Below are 16,539 nucleotides of genomic sequence, written 5' to 3' on the forward strand. Positions count from 1 at the left end.
TAATCTTGTGGGAGTCAAATGCCATCGGTACATCACTTTCATATAATTTTCTTTCAACGAACAGCATGCGGTGAACTTCAAATAAATCTTGAGAGACATTGTCAAAAATGTTGCTGGAATGGGAAATGAGAGATGAAGAGCAAATAAGCAGGAATGAATCATTGGGCAAAAGGTGTAGGGTATAATATAGATTACAAGGGACGCGGGTGGCGCTGTGGTCTAAACCACAGAGCCTAGGACTTGCTGATTAAAAGGTTGGCGGTTCAAATCCCCGCAACGGGGTGAGCTCCTGTTGCTCGGTCCCTGCTCCTGCCAACCTAGCAGTTCGAAAGCACGTCAAAGTGCAAGTAGATAAATAGGTGGGAAGGTAAACGGCGTTTCCGTGCGCTGCTCTGGTTCGCCAGAAGCGGCTTAGTCATGCTGGCCACATGACCCAGAAGCTGTACGCTGGCTCCCTCGGCCAGTAAAGCGAGATGAGCGCCGCAACCCCAGAGTCGGCCATGACTGGACCTAATGGTCAGGGGTCCCTTTCTAATATAGATTTTATGGAGGGAGGATTTGAAGTTCAGAAACCCATTTCTATCCCAGCCCAGCCCTGAAAAGCGCATGCTGTTTCCACTCGCCTTTTCCAGCTGCCCTTTCCTTCCCCGCCAGTCCCTCCTCCTTTTTGCACCCGCTGCCTGGGGTTTGTGGGTGCTTCGATCCTTCCACCCCAGAGGTTTGTGGATCCCGAGCCTAAGTTTCCCGGCTGCTGTGAACCTTGGCTCAGCCAGCAGTGGGGTTCTGCCTGCCCCCTGCCCTCTTTACTTTGCGCTCCAGCTTTTCTCCATTCCCGTTGCAGGCGCACACGGAGGGGCCCTCCTGCGGCAGCTGTCGGCCGCACCACTTCCACCTGAGCGCGGAGAACAAGGAAGGCTGTTTGCCCTGTTTCTGCATGGGCGTCACCCAGCAATGCACCAGTTCCTCCTACCACCGGGACCTGGTAAGAGCAGCACAGCTTCTTTTCTTTCCTGGACTTCCAGGAATTTTCGTTCTGCTGGTCTTGGGAAATGTACCAAACTATGTTTCACACACACTGTTCCCGGTGCCACTTAATACTCTTTCCACATTTGTAAGAAAGCAGTCTTCTATCAAGGCACACTTTGGAACTCCCCGCCTATTGACCTTCGCTCTTTTCTTTTCTAAGCTAGCTAAATGCGTTTTTGTGTAGGTGAAGCCTAACTGGATAAGCAGAATGTTGACAGGCTTTTTTTTTTCTTAATGTAGTTTTATTAAAGATTTTCTTGGTTTACAAAAGTATGTTCAATGTCTCTCTCTTTTTTCAAGTAACTTTTTTTACAGATCAGTTTCATTTGCTGACAGGCATTTTAATCTTGAACAAAAGTATGAAATTATCAGCCAAATCACACCTTTAAAACATTCAAATGATAAAACCAATAAACTAAAAGCAGATTGAAACATACATCCACATTCTACGTGTCTGGGGAGGTTTGCCTAAAGAAAAATGCTTTATACAGCTGCCAAAAATGTTTTCAGCGAAGGCGCCTTGCCTGATGTCAATAGGCAGGGGGTTCCAGAGTGTAGATGCTGCCACACTCAAAGATTAGTTTCTTACCGATGCAGAACTCGTCTTACGTGGCACCTGTAAGAGTCCCAGTTCAACAGATCAAAGCTGCAATTGGTTACGACCCTCTGCCATCCATCTGGTTATCTCCCGCTTGGACTACTGCAATGTGCATATAACACCAGTCCTGAAAGACCTACATCGGCTCCCAGTACGTTTCCGAGCACAATTCAAAGCGTTGGTGCTGACCTTTAAAGCCCTAAACAGCCTCAGCCCAGTATACCTGAAGGAGCGTCTCTACCCTCATCGTTCTGCCCGGACGCTGAGGTCCAGCGCCGAGGGCCTTCTGGCGGTTCCCTCACTGCGAGAGGCCAAGTTACAGGGAACCAGGCAGAGGGCCTTCTCGGTGGTGGCGCCCGCCCTGTGGAATGCCCTCCCACCAGATGCCAAAGAGAACAACAACTACCAGACTTTTAGAAGACATCTGAAGGCAGCCCTGTTTAGGGAAGCTTTTAATGTTTGATGTATTACAGTATTTTAATATTTTGTTGGAAGCTGCCCAGAGTGGCTGGGGAAGCCCAGCCAGATGGGCGGGGTATGAATAATAAATTATCATCATCATCATCATCATCATCATCATCATTATTCATAAATAAGAATAAAATAAATTATTATTATTATTATTTATTATTATCATCATCATCATCATCTGTGCCATCTCTGCTCTTTCCCCGCAGATCACCACGCCTTTCCTTCCCAGAAATTTCCAGGGATTCTCACTGGTCAACCGTCAACACACCACCCGGATCGAGACCGGCTTCACGGTGGAGATGTCCCCCGAGGGCCCTCAGCTCTCCTATGCCCGCTTTGGGCAGCTGGGGGAGGAAACCTACCACTGGCAGTTGCCGGAGACCTACCTGGGCGACAAGGTGAGAGCCCTGTTCTGTGGGATGCAGGAAGTGGCGCTTGCAGTTCTTGAGCCCATCCCTGTGGCGTCTGGTCATCCTCCCCGGACAGTCTCTTCGAATTGTGTTCCTCGTGGTCTGTTGTGAACCAAGGCACTGATTTTGGGGGCCGGGGGTGGGGATGGGAATTCATAGAGTGTTTCCAGCGAGAGATGAGCCAGCAGAACCTTGGCTTTGAAGGTAAGTCCATGGGTACCAACTTAAAGAAGGAGACAAATGAGAAAGGAAGGATGCTAGGAGGCCGATGAGGATTCAGTCGGACCATTGGGTCCATCTAGCTCAGTATTGTCTACACTGACTGGCAGCAGTGGCTCTCCAGGACTCTAAGCAGAGATCTCCCCCAGCCTCACCTGAAGATGCTGCCAGCGGGGGTTGAACCCAGAGCCTTTTACATGCAAGGCAAGTGTTCTGCCACGGCGCAACGGCCTGTTTTCAAGCAAGGAGGGCGCACAGATCAGAGTGCACATTGGGTGCCAGACTAGGACCTGGGCGACTAGGGTGCAAATCTTCCTGGGTGCTGCTTCACGGCTTCTCTCTCCTCCTCCCAGCCGTCTCCCAAGAAAGAAGCCTCACTTTTCTGGCGCCCGAAGCTCGCGGGAGTAACCTTGGGCCACTCGCTGCCTCGGTCAGCCTAGCTTGCCTTGCAGGGTTCTTGTGAGGATTAAATGAGAACAGGGTAGCTCTTTGGAAGGCAGGTGGGACACAAATGTGGTGGTGGTGATTTGGTGGAAAAGAAGGGAGGAATTCCACCCCTTCCCCATTATTATTATTATTATTATTATTATTATTATTATTATTATTATGTCCCCATTCCCAGGGTTTTTCTAGCAGAAAACCACACAAATAGACTAGACTCAGGGGTTCCCCTGCGGATGTCCTCTTACAGTCAGCATGTGAGGTCCATATAATAATAATAATAATAATAATAATAATAATAATAATAATTTTTATTTATACCCCGCCCTTCCCAGCCAAGGCCTGGCTCAGGGCGGCTAACAAGCAATAATAAAAACAAGTTGAATGAATACAACTTAAAAACAAGATTAAAATACAGCAATTAAAATATTGAAACATAAAAATATTAAAATGCAGCCTCATCACAGGAGGAGAAAGGAAAAAGAAAAAAGAAAGAGGGGGAGGGAATCAAATTGGCTCCAAGCCAAAGGCCAGGCAGAACAACTCTGTCTTACAGGCCCTGCGGAAAGAAACCAGATCCTGCAGGGCCCTGGTCTCATGAGACAGAGCGTTCCACCAGGCCGGGGCCAGTGTTGAAAAGGCCCTGGCTCTGGTTGAGGCTAATCTAACTTCCTTAGGGCCCGGGACCACTAGGGTGTTGTTATGTATGGACCTTGAGGCTCTCCATGGGGCATACCGGGAGAGGCGGTCCCGTAGGTACGAGGGTCCTAGGCCGTGATGATGCAGCCCCTTGCCAGCAGAAGGTGGCACAAGCCTGTGTGGATCCTGGGTACTCCGAGCTCCCCCCATCCGTGCCAACCTTCCCCCAAAGCAAGCCGTTCCACGGGGCTGGAAATGGGTGGGGACGGTTATCAGGGCACTCCTGGCGGGCAGCAGAAAAGTGAGACTTCCTTCTTGGGAGATGGTTGTTGTTGTTGATTGAATTTACATACTGCCCTATACCCGGAGGTCTCACATAAAAACATCGCAGTATATAAAATTAAAATAAAAGCAGAGAAGGCCCGTTCTCGTGTTGCCACCCTCTGGACCTCTCGAGATGGCTGGGAGGAGGAGAGAGAAACCATGAAGCAACACCCAGGAAGGTCGGCGGTTAGGATTGGGGAGGCAGACCTCCTTTGTTGTTTTACCCTCTGACAATCCTGCCTTCGAATATGCATTGCAGGGGGTGGACTCGAAGACCCTCAGTGGTCCCTTCCAACTCTAGAATTAGATAATTGTGAGGAATGGGGTGGGCATCCCTAGTTTTGACAGCTCACAAGCCGCCGGCAAGGCTTGCCATTTGTTGTGTATTTGTCTATAAGCGCATCGCCTGCCCCCAAACCCGTCTTGAATTAGCAACCGTCGCAACTTCCTGTGGCAGGGAGTTCCACAGGCTTACGCGTGAGTTGCACAAAGGCGTGCTTTATTTTGTGAGGGGATGACACTTCGAACTCGGAGGGGCAAAGGTTCAATGAGAGAGCCCTGCTGGTTGAGGGGAAATATTTTATCCAGCCCCCAAATCTGCTCAGAGCGCCTGCTTTCCTGCGCCACTTCAGAGCTGGCTAGAATACTGGAGGGGAAGCTGGACAGGGGGGAGAGTCTTGTTCCCAGGAGGGGCACAATGATGGGGCTGAATGTATTTGGGGGTCTGGCATGGGCTATGAACTCTCCACCTTTACCTGCTCTCTCTCTGTCTGTCTCTTTTCGTTTCTCTCATTTCTTTCCTGCTTAGACTGTTGGGCAGAAGGAAACCTACTTTGCCCGGATGCGCCGTGCCCACAAGGTACGCGGGCAGAGATGCCCGTAGCGGAGCATGGACTTGTCGGGTTCTGGGGCATGCTATTGTATTGTGTGCGGGGAGGCCTGGTTGTCGAAGGCAGGAGGCCCCAGGAGGAAAGGTGATTTGCAGTGTTTGGGGCTTTTAGTTCGGAGGAAAGGCGAGTCGAGAGGTGACGTGATGGAACTGTGTGAAGTTATTATGCATGGCCTTGAGAAAGCTGAATGTTGGAAGATTTAGGACAGGTAAAAGAAGGCCTTTCTTATGTTCTCTGGCTGGGATCTGTGCCAAAGCGGCTGCCGTGCTTTGTTCAGAAGCCACAGAGCTTGCTCAGCTTTTTACAGAGCCAGACTTCCCTGGGCTACCTAGCTTTTAAAAACGTTTTGACAACCCACCCTATATTGAGATGGCCATTTCTTTTAAACCCTTTTTAATCTTGCATTTTAAATTATTGTAAACCTGCCCTGGGGAACCTTAGGGTGGGTCATGAATCAAAATAATCGCAGCAATAACAACAGCTCAGTGCTGTCGACAGTGACTGGCAACAGCTCTCCAGTCTTTCTTTTCTTTTTCCAAATATTTTTATCGGTTTTTACACAAACAAATTTAAAATAGTGGAAAAAAGAAGAACTTTTAACATATCCACACATGAGATTCTCTGAAGCTTGTGACTCCCCCCCCCCCCCCCGTCCCCTACATGGGGTCCTTAAAATATTTTTTCTAAAACTACATATCATTACATTTTCCACAGTTTTCATTTCTCTAAATTGTCCGTGTCTTTTGTTTCTTTAAAAGTTATTTTTTAAGTCCAGCTGACGTTTTTATTTGTTTGCAATTGTCTTCTAAGTAAGTTATAATTTTTTCCCATTCTTCTTTAAAGTCTTTATCTTCTTGATTCCTGAGTCTCCCGGTCAGTTTTGACCATTGGTAGCCAAACTAAGGCCCAGGGGCCGGATGTGGCCCAATTGCCTTCTAAATCTGGCCCACAGGTGGTCCGGGAATCAGCGTGTTTTTAAATGAGTAGAATGTGTCTTTTTATTTAAAATGCATCTCTGGGTTATTTGTGGGGCATAGGAATTTGTTCATATTTTTTTTCCAAAATATAGTCCGGCCCCCCACAAGGACTGAGGGACAGACAGCCTCTGCTGGAAAAGTTTGCTGACCCCTGGTTTTGACATTTCAGCATAGTCCAGCAGTTCGGGACTGTTGTTTCCTTCCATCTTTGGGCTAGTAGTATCCTTGCAGCTGTTGTCACGTACATAAAAAGTCTTTTCTGGTCTTTTGGAATGTCGGTACCTGTAATTCCTAAGAGAAAAGCTTCTGGGGTTTTTCTTACAAACATTTTCTCCCCAGTTCATTATACTGTATATCAATTCCCAAAATGACTTTGTCATCTTACATGACCACCACATATGAGCTACAGCTCTTTTAACAGCTCCTGTAATTTTGAGTGTCTGCTGGTGTGGCATGGCTGGGGTCAGTGCATGCCCCCAAGTCTGTGGTGTGCTGCCTCCTAAGATCAACAAACCCCTACCCTTCGTGCAAATTGGGGGGAGTGCCATTTGCCCTCCTAATATGTTCTTGTCTGCCTTTCCCCCCCTTCTCTGCATGGGCACCCCATACTGAGCCCCCAAACAGGAGAGCCTCTGCATGGGGGGCAACAGTTAATGTTCAAGGGAGTCGGGTGTGGGGAGGCTGTCAGCTTTGCATGGCCAGGCGAGAGGCCGGCCAGCTTTCAACATGCCCACCGCCCGTGTCCCACCCCAGCAGAACTCCACATCCCTCACAGAGGAGCAGCTGAGGAAGGACGTGGCAGCTGGCAGGATCCCCAGCTCTGGCGGCCGGGTCCGGCGAGCCACCCAGGTAACGAGTGCGAAAGCCGGCTCCACGGGGATCTGTCCAGCTGGGGATAGCGGCGTTCGCCCTGGGTTGGGCAGCCATTCTGAGCTCTGTCCTTTTCAAGGATGCCCAGCTGTTTTCAGGCCTACCAGCGCGAGTAGATAAATAGGTACCACTGCGGCGGGAAGGTAAATGGTGTTTCTGTGCGCTCTGGCGCTGGTCACAGCGTCCTGTTGGGCCAGAAGTGGTTTGGTCATGCTGGCCACATGACCCAGAAAAGCTGTCTGTGGACAAACGCAGGCTCCCTCGGCCTGAAAGCGGAGATGAGTGCCGCACCCCATAGTCGAATTTGACTGGACTGAACCGTCCAGGAGCCCTTTACCTCTCTGTACTGGGCCTGCAGGTCCTCTTTTGCTCTGCCTATCTGCCTCTCTCTCTCTCTCTCTCTCTCTCTCTCTCTCCCCCCCTCTTCCTTCCTTCCCTGACTCCCTCGCCTCCATCCTTCAGGTGCAGGAAGCCCAGTTGAGACGCGATGCTGAAATCTGGGAGATGCTGTCCCGCTGGCAGGCCTCCTCCCGCAGGGCACCCCCTCCTCCCAAGGAGAAGGAGGAGGGCGCCCCCAAACCCCCTCCAGCAGGACTGCGGACCCCCTCAGCTGCCCAGGCAGCCCACCTTGGCCCTCCTCGCTCCTTTGCCTCCTTGGCCAGGGCTCCTCTGCTCCCCGCTTCTCTTGCTGCTGCTCCCGGCTCCCAGGTACACCCTGCCCTTCCTTGGCTTCATAGGGGAGTCCTGGGTCTCCCTGCTTGGCCCTGTCCTGGGGCACACCTGCTTGCTGCCAGCCCACTGGCTGAAATCATACTCATCTGGGCCATATTGGGTTGGGAAGCCAAGCCACGGGGTGGGGGAGAGGGGCTCAGAGCTTATGTCTTATTCCCATTTCCATGGATTCTGTCCTCCCTTCCCTCTGCCCTTCCTTCCATCCTTTTGTCTTGCCCAACCTTCCTATTCTTTCTTTTTTTAAAAAAAATATTTATGTATTCATTCAATCATTTGACAAAGTAATAATCAGAAATAAGAATAAAAATGTGCACCCCACCCAGAGACAATTCCATTGTCACTATCCAACCTCTTTCAACACCTCTTGCGATGTTTGACCTCTTTCCGTTTTGACAGTACAAATTCTACAAACAGGCCCCCTTATCTCTTCAAAGTCATTTCTCCTTCCTATTCCCCTTCTTACCTTAATGGCACATGTCAATTTATCATTCATAGCTACATCCCACACCTCTTTATACCACCCTTCCCTTTTATCTTCTGCTTGCCCCTTCCACTTCCTAGCTATCATAATTTGTGCAGCTGTCAATAAATTTGTGAGCAAGTCCTTCCTAGCCTGCGAACCTTCCACTCCATCGTAAATGGGTAAGAATGCTGCCTCTGGACTTTCAGTCAGCTTTAACATAGTGAGTTCTTCCATTTCATGCAGCTCAATGTGGTGCCTTCCATAGTTCTACTTACAGCTTAGTTGGTCTCTTAATTGGTCTCTAAGGTGCTACTGGAAGGGGGAAAAAATTATTTTGTTTCGACTACGGCAGACCAACACGGCTACCCACCTGTAAATAGTGATTTCTGTTCTCCTTAAACGCCCTTTGCCAAAAAAATGTTTGCACCCCCACCACATGTGAATATAATTCCCGGATTCCTGGCATCCCCTCCAACATAAAACTGAATATTCCTTGTTTATTTGATTTAATCTGACTGGTGTTAGATACCATCTCCAAACTAATTTATAATAATTTTATTTTATTCTTACAGACAACATTTTGAACATATGTTTCTCCCATATTTCCCCCCAGCTTTGACTATCTGCCCTGTGTGGGGAAAGGAGACAATCTTCCTGTTAAGTTGTGGGTGAACATATCAGACGACACAGCGATTCTTCAAACAGCTCTTGTTTATTCACAGGCCAGAACAGAACTGAACTTAAGGGTTCAGTCAGCCTGCTTATATAGAGCTCCAGTATAATGTAACTGTAACAATTTTCTAAAACTATCCAATCACTGAATGTCACTTCCGATCCCTTATTTGCATAACTATCTACAGTATCCCCCTGCTGGCCCAGGGTGAGAACTTCAGTACATAACACTTCCTTTTCTGCCTGCTTCCATCTTTCCTTCTGTTCTTCCCTCCTTCCTTTTCTCTCTCCTTCCCTCCACCCTGCCATCTTTCCCTTCAACTTTCTGTCTTTCTGTCTGCCTTTCCTTCCTCCCCTCCTTCCTGCCCTCCTTCCTCCTATCCTTCCACCCTCCCTTTCCTCCCCACTACCTTCCTGTCTTCTTTCTACCTCTCTCACTGAACATCTTCTCTTGGCCTCAAGCCCCAGCGACAAGGAATCCCCGGCGGAAGGTCTTCAGACTCCTCCAGCAACCTGCTCTCTTCCTCCCAGTACCGCCTCAGGGTGTCTGAGGCTAAAAAGGTACCCACAAGCAGGGCAGAGTGGGCAGCGAATGGAGCTTTGGCATGGAGAGGTGTGTGAGGAGGGGAGAGCTCTGCCACACAGCAAACACACAGCTGTCCAGAGCAGAGGCAGAAAAAGGCGCCCCCTCAAAAAAATATCTAGAAGGCATTTTTGAAAAAAGCAAAATCTGTGTGGAATTTGAGGGGCCATTGGTACCAAAGCTAGCTCCTCTTTTCTCCCTCTTGCCTTGGACTTCACCCTGCTTTTGGCATTGCTCATCTAGAAGATGCAAAGCAAGCATTGGCAGGGGTTGGACTGGATGATTGGGGAACATTCCAGATCTATGATTCTAGGCTCATGTTTGGCAGCACAGAAAGGTGGCAGCGCAGAAAGCACAGCGGTTGCTAGATCAGGTTACAAGTCGCGGAAGTGAAGTGGGTGACCAGGGAGGAGGTGGGTGAAACCCTTAATTGGGAGCACCGCCGTTCCTAGGAAATGGATTCTTTGTTCTCTTGCTGTGATCATTAAAATTTCTAACTGGTAAGAGACTTCTTTCGTTTTGTTCTGCTTATCTGCTTCCAAAGGGCGGGGAGGCAGCTAAGTTCCAGAAGCCTGACACTGTGTTTGCAATTCACAACTCGGGGCTGATGGGAGTTGTGGTCCAAAGCAGCCAGAGAGAACCAGGCAGATGGAGAACGTGGTTGCGACAGCTCTTTGGGAGAGCGGGTGGCTGAGTGATAGTCAGTGGGTGGTTGTGCCACCCCACCCACCCCATGGGCTTAGAGTTTGGGGCACGTTCTGGGCAGTGGGTGGTTCTCTCTCTCTCTCTGAGCTGTGGTGCCTGGCTGGCTGTGGCACATGTTGTGGAGCAGTGTGCTTTGAGATTTGACTCGTCTGTCAGCTGGTCCCCTCACTTTCCTCTGAATCTTCCTCTTCTGTCTCAGTACTGGTTACTCTACAAGGGCTTCTCTCTCCTTCCCGAAATCGCTTTCTACTGGAAGCTGCCGGACCCCTTCCTGGGGGACAAGGTAATCTTAACTGCATGGACTGCGGGGGGCGGGGTGAGAAGCAGGGATGAGAGCCATTCCGGGGGCTCTGTGCGTGTGTCTGTTTGCATGGCAGTGGCATCAAAACAAAAGAAAGTCCTTCGCACAGCGCTGAGACACATGGCCACTGTCCTTGCTGGCTTTGGAAGAGGATGAGACAAAATCAAGGAGGGAAGGGGCTTCTAGCCACAAGGGCTCTGCCTGCACAGCCAGAGGCAGCAATGCTTCGGAATACCAATTGCTGGAAACCACAGAAGGGGGAGAGTTGCTCTTGAGCTCCAGTCTGGCTTGCTGGTTTTCCATGGGGACATCAGGTTGGCCCCTGTGTGTACAGGATGCCATTGGCCTCATCCAGCAGGCTGTTCCTCGTGTTCTTCTGAAGGAGGACAGAGAACACGGTACCAATAGATAGATAGATAGATAGATAGATAGATAGATAGATAATTTATTACGGTCGTAGACCAGCTTATAAAATGCACTTGGGGGTACAATCCCAGAAGGAAAACAAACATTTAAAACAATGTACAACAATAAATTTAAAATGTATAAATGCGGTGAGCGTACACTTAAAAGCGGTGCCGATAATGCCAAGGTTGCAGGTTCGATCTCTGAATGGGACGGCTTCATATTCCTGCATTGCAGGAGGCCGGACTAGACCACTGGTTCCCAACCTTATTTTGGCCATGCCCCACCTAAGCTTCTCTAAAATCCTGATGCCCCACGCCCCGTGACATATAATTCTTATTATTCAAAAAATGAACTCCTATTCACGTGGAGGAAGCCTAAAAGGCCACGAACTGTTAATAACTCATTCTCAATTTGCCCCCCTTAAGAATCAAATGGCCCCCCTGTGGGGCGTGTGCCCCACGTTGGGAAGCACAGGACCAGACAATCCGTGGGATCCCTTCCAGCTCCACGGTTCTGTGAAATGAATGGTGACGCTGCAGTTTTGTGCCCCCTGTGCCAACTTTAAAGAGAAGGCCGTAAAGCAAGATATGTTAATATTTAAGTCTTAGAATAGCTTTTGGTATGAATTGTGTATTGCTTTGTAATGATTTGTTGGGTCTCTGGACTGTAATAAAGATTGATGATGATGATGATGAATAGCTTTGGAAGTGGATATAGGCTGTGGGGTTAGAAGTAGAAGATAGTGTATTTTAAAATAGTATTACTTGTAAGGGATAAAATTTGGAGATTTTTATGGTAAAAGTAAGTGTGATTTAAAAAATGGTTAAAACTTATGATATATGTAAACTGCTAAAGATGAGGTAAAATGAATATCAGATGGGGGGGGGACTAGGGGAAGCTCACCTAACAAGGTTTAGAAAAAATTCGATAAGACAAGAATTTGTTTGTATTGTTTGTTTTTCTGTTTGTGTTGTTTAGTTGTGTTATAAAATGAATAATTTTTTTTTGGGAAAAAATAAAAATAAAGGGAAGGCCGTGCCTTGGGGGATCACAAAGAGAACACTCTGTGTGTGGGGGGGGGGGTTTGTGGGGGGGGGAGTGAAGCTTTTCATCTCTCGCATAGACACACCTGTAGAAGCCGCACTGCCTCTGAATAAACTAGCTGTGGGGAATCCCAAGTGAGGAGAAGGCTGCTGTTTTCATCAGGTCCCACTTGCGGGCTTCCCATAATGGGCCTCTGGTTGACCACTGGGAAAACAAGGTGCTGGACTACGGGGCCTGATCCAGCAGCTTCCGGGCTCCTCTGAATTCCTCGCACATGCACAGAGCCCTCTTTGTTTTCTGCGCCAAGAAGCTGCAAATCTTTGGAGCAGGGTTGCAGGTTACTTCCAGCCTCGGGAGCCTAACCCGGCCCTCTAAGGTTCTTTTCCCAGCCCTTGAGACTCTGCGGCACCAGTCAGTCACATCGACGGCCCCACCCACTTATGACTTTAGTCCCTCCCACTTTAGCCCCACCCACCACCAAGGGAGACCCTTGGGCAGAAGAAGGTTCCCTACTGCGTGAGGCAGACACCTTCCTGATGACTTCTGTGTTTTAGAAGAACTTAAAATGTGGGGAGGGAGTAGGCGAGTGAACGGCAGCATAAAGGGGGTGCACGTTGCTTTTGGGGGTGCCATGCTAGCCCCAGAAGCCGTTCGCCACCATGCACAGGGTGCAATTTGTTTGAAAGACTCCCCAAAGTCTGTTTTTTTAATTATTACTTGACTATATGAAATGTGATGATATTGTATCTAGCTTTGTATAAACTGGGTCTGGTTAGAGAAGTCTTACTCGTTTGCGTTTCAGTTCAGTCACCTTCCTATTTACTTGATTTAAATGTAATTAAAATTTTCCCAGTCTGTCCTACCTTGCAAGGTGGTTGTGGGGATGAAATAGGCAGCAGGGGGAAGAGAAGAACCACGTGCTCAACCATTTGGGGGGAAATGCAACGGTGGAGGGAAATTCACTTTTTACGAAGTTGAAAATTTCAAAACGTGGGCCTTACGATGGGTGCATGACACTTGTGCGGGGGTGCGGCCCCTGACCTGCATCAAGATGGAATGACCTGACCCCTCTCGCCCCACATTTGCAGGTTGGATCCTACGGGGGACGCCTTCGCTACACCCTTTCCTACAATGCTGGAGGACGAGGCACCCCACTGCCGGACGCTGATGTGCAGATCACTGTAAGGAAGAGTCCCTGCTTGCTCAGGAGAGGGCTGGGTTTCTACAGGTTTAGCTAGAGAGGTTGTGGGGGGGGGGGCATCCCCTGGAATTCACTGGGCATCGGGACCTGTATAGCAGCAGAGGCCCTCATTTCTGGGATTGGAGGAAGCTCGGAGTCCCACATACACCACTCCCATAAATGTTTATTTATGCCTCTGATTTGGAGGCAACTAGATAAAGGTCTTTTTGGGGGAGGGGGGATTTAGCAGCCACTAGCAGAAATATCATATGAGTAAGAAAAGGGACGCGGGTGGCGCTGGTGGTTAAACCACTGAATTTCTTGGGCTTGCTGATCAGAAGGTTGGCGGTCCGAATCCCCACCACGGGGTGAGCTCCCGTTGCTCTGCCCCAGCTCCTGCCAATCTAGCGGTTCGAAAGCATGGCAGTGCAAGTAGATAAATAGGTACCGCTGCGGTGGGAAGGTAAACGGTGTTTCCGTGCACTCTGGTTTCCGTCATGGTGTCCTGTTGCCCCAGGAGCAGTTTAGTCCTGCTGACCACATGACCCGGAAAGCTGCCTGTGGCCAAACGCTGGTTCCCTCAGCCTGAAAGTGAGATAGATGAGCACCACAACCCCATAGTCACCTTTGACTGGACTTAACCATCCAGGGGTCCTTTACCTTTACCTTCTGAATAAGGTTACTAGCTATTGTGGCTACTAGCCATTGTGGCTACTAGCCACAAGCGCCATGGTCTGATTTCATGGGAGGAGGCAGCGACGCTTCTGAATCCCAGTTGCTGGAAACTACAGGAGCGTTGATCCCATGCTTGAATCCTCTTTGAGGGCTTCTCTTAGGGGCTGTTAATAATAATAATAATAATAAATTTTATTTATATCCCGCCCTCCCCAGCCGAAGCTGGGCTCAGGGCGGCTAACAACAATCAAATAACCAAATAGTTGAATAATCACACATTCTAAAATATTTCATTATAAAAATTAATTAAAATCAAATTGATGGCAACCAAAATACTGTGCAGGTTGCCAGAGGAGGGAGTCAGGCTGCGCCCTGACCAAAGGCCTGGTGGAACAACTCTGTCTTGCAGGCCCTGCGGAAAGATGTCAGGTCCCGCAGGGCCCTAGTCTCTTGTGACAGAGCATTCCACCAGATTGGAGCTGCAGCCGAGAAGGCCCTGGCTCTTGTTGAGGCCAGCCTAACCTCTCTGAGGCCTGGGACCTTGAGGATGTTTTTATTTACAGACCGTAGGTTTCTCTGTGGGGTATACCAGGAGAGGCGGTCCCGTAGGTACGAGGGTCCTAGGCCGTATAGGGCTTTAAAGGTTAAAACCAGCACCTTAAACTTGATCCTATACTCCACCGGGAGCCAGTGCAGGTGGTATAGCACTGTTAGAATTCCTGCTCCATGATTGCAGTCATGGGATTGTTGTCTTTCACATGACGAGCTCTTGACAGGGGCATCACAGTGAACAGGATACTGGACTGATCCAGCCAGCTCTTCTTATGTTCTTACATTCTCTTTTGGTGTCTCCCCCCCTCCTCCAGGGTAACGACATCACCTTGGTGGCCTACCTGTCGGAGCTGCGGCCTCGGGAACGCAAGAGCTTTGAGGTCATCTTCCAGGAGGTGAGGCCTCCCTGTGCCGTCTGCACCTGAGCTCCACGTTTCTCTTGGTGGCAATGAAGCCACCCCATATACCTGGGAAGGGGAGAGAGGTGGGGATCCAGGCAACACTGACACTGCTTTGGTGGAGAACGTGGGTGAATCTGGCTTAAATAAAGCAGCTGGAGGAGCCTGCAGCTTGTTTCCGTTGTCCATTGCCACTTGTCCCGTCCCTCTGCTATGCCCACAAAATGAGCTTATCTGGCTCTGCAAGAACTTCTTCTTCATGGTCAGAGACTGCAATATTTCTGAATACTAGTTGCAGGAAAACTCAGGAGGGAAGAGCTGCAGTGAAGCCACTTCCATTACTGCCCCTTCCCCGCTTTCTTTTCTATATATATATATGGTAAAGTAATAATCATAAATAAATAAGAATAAAAATGTGCCCCCCTCTACTGAGACCATTCCATTGTAACTAATCCAACCTCTCAAAATTTCAACACCTCTTGTGATGGTTTGACCCCTTTCCGTTTTAACAATACAAATTCTACAAACATATCTTCCATATCTTGTTGAAATCATTTCTCCTGCGTATTCCCTGTCTTACCTTAATGGCACATGTTAATTTATCATCCATAGCTACATCCCACACCTCTTTATACCGTTCTTCCATTTTATATTCTGCTTGCCCCTTCCACTTCCTAGCTATCATAATTCGTGCAGCTGGCAATAAATTAATTTGTGAGTAAGTCCTTCATAGTCTGCGAACCTTCCACCCCATCGTAAATGGATAATAATGCTACCTCTGGACTTCTGGTCAGCTGTAACTTCTTCTCTGCTTTCTGCTGGTACATGTGGAAATCTTAAGGATAGTAGGAAAGGATATGTTGAATAAGTATTATTCTTCCTTTACTCATACTAGTAAGTGATGTAGCAGAGAAGATTCCCCTCAATATAGCTGGAAGCTAGTTTGCAGATTCATATGAATCTCTTAGTTAAGTCTATTACTGGTGTCCCCTTTTGATCCCTTTTAAAAGAATAAAGACACGAGAGTCTTTCTGAGTAAAGTAACAAGTTTAGTCACATTTCAGTTCACGATTTGATCCCTGAAAGGCAGGCTTCACTTGGTAGTTACATAAAGAAACTGTGAGTTTGTCTCATATGGAGACTGAACTGAGAGCCAGCAAACAGCAAAATTTACATTAAGATAACAAAATGGCTGCAGGAGAGCAGCATGCCAGCGAAAGAACAGCAAGACAATAGAAAGACAAAACGACTGAGAAAATGACTGCATGACTCAGCTCTTTTATGGAGTCAGACAGCGCCAAGGGCCTTCTCAGTAGTGACGCCCACCCTGTAGAACACCCTTCCATCAGATGTCAAGATAATAAACAACTATCTGACCTCCAGAAGACATCTGAAGGCAGCCCACTTTAGGGAAGCTTTTAATATTTGATGAATAATTGTATTTTCATATTTTGCTGGAAGCCGCCCAGTGTGGATGGGGAAACCCAGACAGATGGGCAGGGAATAAATACTATATCATCATCATCTCCCAGGTCACATGTAGGGGGAGAAAGTTCCAGACCAGTGGAACAGCAAGTTACCCTGACTGGATATCCCCCTGCTTGTGCCCACTCTAGAAAAATAAGGAATGTTGCATTTGACTGCGCCAATGGATTCCATCCCACAGTATCAACCTTTCCCCCTTTTTCTCCCCAGCAATACTGGAAGCGCCCAGATGGCCAGCCAGCCACCCGGGAGCACCTCATGATGGTCCTGGCTGACCTGGACGAGATTCTCATCCGCGCCACTCACTCCACCGAGATGCTGTCGGCTGGCATCACCGGTGTCAGCATGGAGACCGCGGTGCCCACCTACACCAGCCTGCCCCGGGCTCTGGAGGTGGAGGAATGCCGCTGCCCACCAGGCTACCAGGGTCTTTCCTGCCAGGTGAGCCTCTTCGCTGGGCCAGGCAGGGCACGTGG

At 48.8% G+C, this 16,539-nt stretch overlaps 1 protein-coding gene across 1 annotated transcript in view; it reads left to right on the forward strand.

Annotated features, from left to right (window-relative positions):
- LOC114602821 (basement membrane-specific heparan sulfate proteoglycan core protein) overlaps nucleotides 1–16,539 on the forward strand; it is a 154,075-nt gene that overhangs the window by 62,195 nt on the left and 75,341 nt on the right. The window contains exons 32-41 of the mRNA XM_077930990.1: nucleotides 842–982; nucleotides 2,302–2,493; nucleotides 4,937–4,987; nucleotides 6,752–6,844; nucleotides 7,328–7,573; nucleotides 9,195–9,293; nucleotides 10,220–10,303; nucleotides 12,862–12,954; nucleotides 14,495–14,575; nucleotides 16,274–16,504. Of these exons, the coding sequence (XP_077787116.1) occupies nucleotides 842–982; nucleotides 2,302–2,493; nucleotides 4,937–4,987; nucleotides 6,752–6,844; nucleotides 7,328–7,573; nucleotides 9,195–9,293; nucleotides 10,220–10,303; nucleotides 12,862–12,954; nucleotides 14,495–14,575; nucleotides 16,274–16,504 (1,311 nt within the window). The remainder of the gene's footprint in view (nucleotides 1–841; nucleotides 983–2,301; nucleotides 2,494–4,936; nucleotides 4,988–6,751; nucleotides 6,845–7,327; nucleotides 7,574–9,194; nucleotides 9,294–10,219; nucleotides 10,304–12,861; nucleotides 12,955–14,494; nucleotides 14,576–16,273; nucleotides 16,505–16,539) is intronic.

Source organism: Podarcis muralis, chromosome 7 (assembly GCF_964188315.1).
Source record: "Podarcis muralis chromosome 7, rPodMur119.hap1.1, whole genome shotgun sequence".
NCBI classification, from domain to species: Eukaryota; Metazoa; Chordata; class Lepidosauria; order Squamata; family Lacertidae; genus Podarcis; species Podarcis muralis.